Source organism: Papaver somniferum, chromosome 2, assembly GCF_003573695.1.
Source record: "Papaver somniferum cultivar HN1 chromosome 2, ASM357369v1, whole genome shotgun sequence".
Classification (NCBI taxonomy): Eukaryota; Viridiplantae; Streptophyta; class Magnoliopsida; order Ranunculales; family Papaveraceae; genus Papaver; species Papaver somniferum.
The window spans coordinates 30,758,669-30,766,767 of record NC_039359.1 but is presented as its reverse complement, the minus strand read 5'-3'; the positions used below and the strand labels follow the sequence as shown (position 1 = coordinate 30,766,767).

At 35.1% G+C, this 8,099-nt stretch overlaps 1 protein-coding gene across 1 annotated transcript; it reads left to right on the top strand.

Annotated features, from left to right (window-relative positions):
• Positions 1-5,355: 5,355 nt before the first annotated feature.
• On the top strand, positions 5,356-6,900 carry LOC113353098. Its single transcript, XM_026596810.1, has 4 exons — positions 5,356-5,678; positions 5,795-5,910; positions 6,040-6,444; positions 6,563-6,900. The coding sequence occupies exons 1-4, from the start codon at positions 5,543-5,545 to the stop codon at positions 6,632-6,634; spliced, it is 729 nt and encodes a 242-aa protein (XP_026452595.1). The 5' UTR covers positions 5,356-5,542; the 3' UTR covers positions 6,635-6,900.
• The last annotated feature ends 1,199 nt before the right edge of the window (positions 6,901-8,099 follow it).

The following is an 8,099-nucleotide window of genomic DNA, read 5'->3' as shown; positions in this document are numbered from 1 at the left end:
TTCTCGTTGATGGAATCCTTTTTCCATTATTCTGGATGGCCTTATGTCTCTCAATAGTACCATCTGGGTTGTATTTAACTCTGAACACCCACTTACATCCTACCAAAAAAAATTTCCTAGAAAAGGATCAACAATTGTCCAAGTACCAGCATCATTGAGAGTTTTATGCTCATTGACTAGAGCAACCATCCATTTAAGGTCCCTTTTAGCTTGAGCAAAATGTAGTTGAAACTGCAGGAGCTACATTAGCCATAAATGCTACAAGAAGTGGATATCTTCTTGAGAAATAAATCTTTATCTTAAAAATTCAAATCTTGGATCTGATATGCATGTTGCGAATTGAGGAAGTAATAGTAGATGATGGAGAAGTTATAAAATTTTAGGAAACATCAGGCATTGGTGTGAGGGGTCCGAACTAACTAAAGTAAAAATTTCTAACGCAAGGGTATTATGGTCAGAAAAAGTATTTAACAAAACAACTATAAAAGCAGAAATTAGGAGATAAACATGTTGTATGCAAGTCTTGAAAGAATAACTTGAGTACAGAGATATTAGAAACATTTGGTATCTTGTAAGATAGAGCATGAAATGGATCTTCATCAAAAATAACATGCCTGGACACAAATACCTTGCCAAATTGAGGTTCAAAGCATCTGTAACCCTTATGAACTGAATAATAACCAATAATTACGTCTTGGTTCAAGTTTGGATGAAGTATAAGGTATTAACCAGGGATAGCAGAAACAACCAAACACTTTAAAAAAAGAATGATCTGGAGTTGAACCATATAACTTCTCATAAGGGGAAACAAATTAAATACTAGCTGCACGTAGCCTGTTGATGAGATAATTTGATGTATTGAAGGCATCCACCCAAAAAGTATCTGCAAGATTATACTGAAGTAGAAGAGTTATGCCAATATCAACTAAATGCCTGTGTTTTGATTCAGCTACACCACTCTGCTCAGGTGTATGAGCACAGCTGAATTGATGCTCAATGCCATTGGCTGTTAGGAAGGATTCAAGTTTAGAAGCAATAAATTCTCTACCACCATCTTTTCTAATGACTTGAATACTGAGATTGAAGAAATTTTGGACCTGAAGAGAAAAATTTATAAACACATCTTTAAAATCTGATTTTCTTATTATTGGAAAGATCCAACAAAATTTGCTGAAATTATCTACTATATTACAGTAGTAAAGAAACCCACAATGAGAGGCTACAGGAAGAGTTCCCCACAAGTCCATATACAAGAGTTGCAACGGTTTATCTGACACACTACTAGATAAAGTAAAAGGTAACTTGTGTGATCTTCCAAAACAGAAGTCAGTACAAGATATAGTAGACCTAGACAAGTCAAAAGACATATTATGACAAATCCTTTAAAGAGATTGAAAAGAAGGATGTCCAAATCTCTTGTGAAGAAGATCAACTGAAACTTTGTCCGAGGACAGAACTGCGGGAGTAGAGACTGACTCACTTGATGAGAACTTTATAGGATAAACTTCATTCTTACCCTGTCATTCGAAAATTCTCTTCCCAGATTTGAGATATTTTATATAAAATTTATCATATTCAAAAGTAACACTGCAGTTATTTTCCTTTGTGAACTTATCAATAGAAAGTAGTTTGTGTAAAACATCAAGCATATGTAAAACATTAGGTAAGTGAATTATATGATCCATTAGAAAACAAGAAGTATCAGGCACATGCAAAATGCTGTGCATACTTTTACCACTAACAGTCATAATTTGTGCATTTCCATTATAATACTGAATCTCAGTGATCCCAAATGAATCTGAATTAATATGATCAGAAGCTCCCGAGTCAGGCGCCAGCATAGCATGCAAATTTGAAGCAATTGGCCTTCCTTGATAAGCAAAGTTCATTCTTTGATTACATTCAGTAGATGAATGAACATTATTGGAACATATCTGACATGTAGGTCTCACAATTCTTTGAGAAGAAGAGGATGAGTTAGATTGATGTAAGAATGGATTATTGTTTTGTGGTCTCATAGGAAAAGAAGTTGCTGAAGTTGTTTGTGGAGAATGTGTTGGTGAAGATGCTGAAATTGGTATAGATCCATTTCTTGATGTGAGGTTAGATTGATAAGAATGTATTCTTGGAGTTGGATATTCAGAGTAGGAACGAAATCTTGAATTATTATTAGAGAAATTCCTGTTATTCCTAAATGCATCAAATGATTAGATTCATCTGTAACAAGAACAGTCTTGGATCTCTCACTTAAGATGATTGCCTCACTGATAAGAAGACTATGTAATTTTCTAAGAGAGTCTGGAGGATTAGAACTCTAATATATATAGCAAAAGAATCAAAAACTGAAGATAATCCATTGATAATACTCACCATCATCTCACTCTCATTGATAGGAGATCCAGCAGCAGATAATGAATCTAAGATCTTGTTTATCTCATTAAGAAACGAAATAATGGAATTACCTTGTTTGACTGTAGACAATTTATTGCGCAATTGAATGATTTGAGTAGAGGATGTTGCAGCATATCTTTCCTTAATCGATTTCCAAAACTCAGAGAATGTTGTTGGACCAGCAATGTAAGAAATCACGCTTTCAGAAATAGAAGATTGAATCCAAAGAATAAGAGATTGATTTTTTTTTCATTCTCCACTTAGGATTAATTGCTGCTTGAGGATGTGGAGTTCTAGGAGCATACACAAATTGATTTGGACAAGGTTTTGATCCATCTGTGTAACCTAAAAAAATTTATCTTTTGAAAAGAGGAAGTAATAAGGCTATCCAGGTGAAAAAATTGTGTTCTTGAAGCTTTGAAGGAACAATATTAGCTACAGTGTTTAGAAGAACTTTGGTAATGCTTGATTCCATAATGAATCACATAAAAGAAATCAAGAACAGATTGCAGGTTTAATGGCGGAAGCAGAGAAAAAGTTATTAGGCCCTGATCGCCTCTGATACCATGAAGATTTGATTAAGTGAGAGAGAACTATGTTCTTAATTACAAATAAAATAGAGGAAGCAGTCCTTATAAAGGATGCAGAATGAGAGACAGACTGGAAATAAATGCTGACTGTAAAACACAACGGAAAACATGGCAATAAATATTGACTGTAAAACACAACGGAAAACAGAAAAACAGATAATAGTCGTTCTGTTACAGTAAATAACAAGAAATGACAATAACACCCACAATTATTACATAGACACTCATAACTATCAAATAAACCTTTGCTGACTGGGTTTTGAAGTTACAAAAATTTCCTAATCAAGGGTAGGAAACTCCTAGCATAACATCTCAAATGTGCGAGGCCGATAAACGGTGTGCATAAGATCTCAAAGGTGTGAGGTTGCCAACGACCACAAACCATTTTGAGATGACTATTTTATTTTTTGCAAAATGTTAAGAAAATATAGAAGAATGGAAGCAAAACTATTCTCTATCCCTGCCATAGCAACAAAATCATCCAGGGACCAGGATATCCTGGCTCTTGCTTTTAGCATGAACCCTAATGGATTCACCTTTTTATCGAGTAAGGCCAATGTTGTTACAGGTTTCAAATAAAACCATCCAAATGTTCAATATATTTTTTCAGGTCAAAGATACATCATCATACGGTTCGAAAACCAAAAACAAAGACTTTTTATCCCAAGCAAGTTGGGGTAGGTTAGAGATGAACACCAAGATAGACCAAAAAACCAGCATGTCTCGCTCTTTTCGGCAAGACCCATCAAAATAGGGTATCCCCAAACGGTCTGTCTATCGGTTCATTTCATGGTATAACATATTTTACACCGACTTGCCGGCATCGACACGAACCAACATCATTTATACCATCATATTTATTTATTTATTTAAAAAAAGCATGCCAAACCCTAGTTAGCAATTCGGGATTCGGAAAACGTACGGAACGGCAAACGTACGAGTATTATACGGTTTTGTAAAATCCAAATTCGGTCCAAAATTCGGTCAACGGGACGTGATTCGTCATTAATTCGGAACGGCATACGTACGTGTATAATTCGATTTGTAAATGTAAGTTCGGCTCTGAAAATTCGGTATCTATATATAACAAATAATTTGTATTTATAAGGTCATAGACCAATTTTTATGCATGTGTGAGTTATTTAAGGAAAAAATAAACTGAATATGATGATATTAATAATATATACAACATTGGTTATCCAAGAGGACGTCGTATGGTGGTTTAGATGCTTGGTTAGTGAGTTTGAGATCTCTCTCACCTTCACCTTCAAATTTGTTCAGTCGTTTTTGTTTCTTAAAAATTACAACACGTCTAATATTCGGTCGTGTATGCTCGGGAGGCAGTAAAGCCCAAAAAATGGAGTCTTTGAAAAGTAAAAGCTAAAGAATTTATGGCGAATTAAGTGGACGTATCATTCGGGATACGTAAAATTCGTGAAAGATTCGCGAATAATCCGGGAATGCCACATAATACGCGACTTGGGTTCGGAGTTACAAACGTACGTGAATAAGACGGTAAAATTCGTGATACGGAAAAATTCGCGAATGATTCACGAATCATTCGCGAACTTACTAACTAGGTGCCAAACTGTCAAGATGAATATCAATTTTATCCTGCAAAATTGTTAACAGACCTACCCGTGAGCCAAAAACAAAAAAAGGTAACAAAATAAACCGATGACATGGTCATTTTCAGGGTTTGGATTGAAAGTTGAAACCTATGATCTTACCATCCTACCAAGTAATAACCTTCCAAAACAATAAATCTCTTTGGACTTATCAGTTTGTTTGTTTGTCAATTTTTTCTTGTAATTTTGTTTCCTGTTGTATTATTTTGTTGGTTGTATTTGTGTTTGGTTACTTTTGGGGATTCATGGTCCACGACTCCACAGTCTACACCATTATACTGTATTCAAACTGTAAAAAACTTTAAAAACTACAAACGAAGAGATAAATCAGGATCTGTAAAGGGGATAAAGGATCTTATTCTCATTAAGACGAAGTCTCTAATTCCATTACAGTTATTCTTCCTTTTTTTTTTTTCTCTAAAAAGTAGTACTTTTCTTCCCAAAAGAATTTTTTTGTACACAGCTCCCAAAAATTAAAAAGAAGTGAAACAACGGTACTTTTGCCCTTAACTCACATTACCGTATTTGATACCATCAACAACTAATTATCACTATACTAATCATTTATGGATCACATTACCATCTTCTTCTATTTTGATCACTCATTCTTTTCATTATTATGAAAAGAATCAATTAACCTTTAACTGTCTGTAATTCTATTGAACCACAAAAAAGCACACACACACACACAGTCTCCAAAAAAATAAAAAAGATGTTAAACGCATATTTAACCTGTCATCCACTCAAGGCCCCTCAAAAGGCAAAGCCAAAACAAACTCTGACATTGTAGGTTCAGTCCCATAACCCCTCTCAGTCTCTCTCTCTAACTCTCAACTTCAATTCAGAGAATTACCCTAGACCTAGAGAAGGAGGATTAAAACTTGCAGCCTCTCCTTCAAAACCCTCATTTCTGTAAGAAGATAGAGAAAAATCATGGAAAGCTCTACAACCATACTGTGTTTACTAGTTGTTTTGAATTTCATGTTTCAGCACTCTATTTCAGAAACTATACTTGTTGATGGAGCTACAGAATGGAAAAATCCTAGTGTTCATATTGGAGATTCTCTTGGTAAGTATACAACAAACAGAAAAATCGAAACTTTTTTTTTTTTTTTTTTGGATTTTAAAGATTGGTGGTAGATTTTAGTTGTTACTAACCAAATTTTGTGTCTTATCTGTTTATAGTATTCAAACACAAAAATCAGTACAAGCTCTACATTTTCCAGAACAAAAATGCTTTTGATATCTGCAACTTCTCTCAAGCTATTCTTCTCACAGAACCCAACTCTGATTCTTACATGGTACAAACCACTATCTTCATTCTTCATCTTGGGCACCTAACAAAATTCTGCAAAATCTTTTATTATTATTATTATTATATATTTTTTTTGTTTAATTTCTAATTTACTGTTTACTTTTTGGTGTTTCAGTGGAATCCATCACGCCCAGGTTTCTTCTACTTCGCATTCAACAATGGGTCTCTAAAAAGCTGTGAAGAAAGTGAGAAATTCCCAATAAGGGTATATCCAAAACCACCACAAAATGGAGATTTACTTGCACCAAAAATCTCACCATTACCACCACCATCACCAACATCCGGTGGGATAGTTTCGTCTTCACCAGCTCATCACTGGCATTTTCTTTCTCCACAGCCAAGTTCGCTGGCTCCATCCCCAAATTCGGCAAATGCTCCGGTAACAATCCCGTCGGAGTTCCCCGGCAAAGGTGGTAGTATGCCATTTATTAATAGTAATCCGGCCATTCCTTTACCTACTGGTGAGACTGATGCTACTGTTATACGGCCATTGCCAGCATCTCATGGTCATGGCAGACAGGTATACTTTTTACCCCTTGTGTCTGCATTTCCTTTATTCTTTTCTTTAACAATTTTTGGGAATCTAGACAGAACCGATTGATAAATTGTTGGTTTGGTGTGGTTGTGCGTTTATGCAGCTGGTGGTGGGGTTGATTGGAATTCAAGTTCCTATTCTCATGAGTTGTGTGATGTGGTTAATGCTATACTGAACTCTTCTTGTTCTAGTGTTTATTTGGAGCGGCAGGGAGATGTTTTTTTGATTTTTTTGGTTTACCTAAGAAATGCGTCTGAAATCAACTTTAGATCAGGTAATATATGTATGTAATTCCGGCTTTTGGAAAATTTTAAGTCTTGCAGCAGCATCTTGTGTGCCAAAGTTTTGTGTAATGCATTTTGGGTTTTGCACTTTTGTTTTCTGACCAAAAAGAATAATTACTGCCTTGTCATTTCTTTCTTTGTGATGGCTTGATTTGAACGAACATTGTTCAGGGTTCATGTGCATAGTCTTTTCTTCTTTAGGTTGTAACGATGATAAAGATCAAAGTGGATGTTCCGTTTTATTTTATTCTCAATTAACAATGAATAGTTTTGTTCTACTAGCGAAGGTATTAGTGGCAAGCTTATGGCTGAAAAGTTCAATTAATCAAAATATTAATGATTATTAATAAATCTAGTTAATTCCGGCTGAGTATTTAAGGTTCATGTTTTCTCAATACTACCTTGGAGAGCACTTAATACTCTATAAACACCTATGACCTGTGGATTTTGCTTAGAGGAATCACTTTAGTTTAGACCAGTGTATTCATTTCATTCCAACCTTCGGCACCGTTAATCTTTCGCACTTAAGTTTGAGGAATCGGTAGGTGTTGTTAATCTTTCGCACTTAATTTCCAGTAAATGGTTACAGGTATTGTTGGGAGAGACGCAACAATCTGAGATGCCAAGCACACTAACAAAGCAACTAACAATAAGTGATGCGGAAAGAAAAACATAATAGGACGAAATGAAGATAAACACCACGACACTAAGTTTTACTTGAAATTTTTTTTCGGTTGGAGCATTGTTCGAATTCACATGTGTTATTATCTCAAGCTTATTGTTAAATTTAGTTGTCAAAACTATATCTTGTTTTCTAAAAGACGAGCGTACCCAAGTACACCACAATTTTTTATTTATCAACCTATAAGTCCTCTACCGAATGTGATCGTCTGTGGACAAAGTCGAAACTATACGACAATTCGGTTTACACTTCGTGTGATTGTCTATGGATACGAGATCGGGACAATACAACAACAAGATAACCTGTGTGATTGACTACGGATACAAGATCGAGACAGTACTACAACAAAGTGTGTTACTTGGTAATAAGTTCGGTAATAACTAAACTCTATAGGATCACTATCAAGTATTACGGAGTTAACGTATATGTGTATTTTGCTTTATTATAATAAACAATTATAATGCGGAAATCAAAGTAAAAGACACACCAAGATTTTGCTAACGAAGAAACCGTAGATGCAGAAAAAGCCCGGAACCTAGTCCAGTTTTGAATACTCTCAGAATTAAGCCGCTATACAAAATCTAAACCAACTTCGTATAGTTGAGACCAAGCAGACTACCTCTAGATACTTAGTTCCCTCAGTATTTGTTAGAGCATAGCTCGGTGGAACTCAC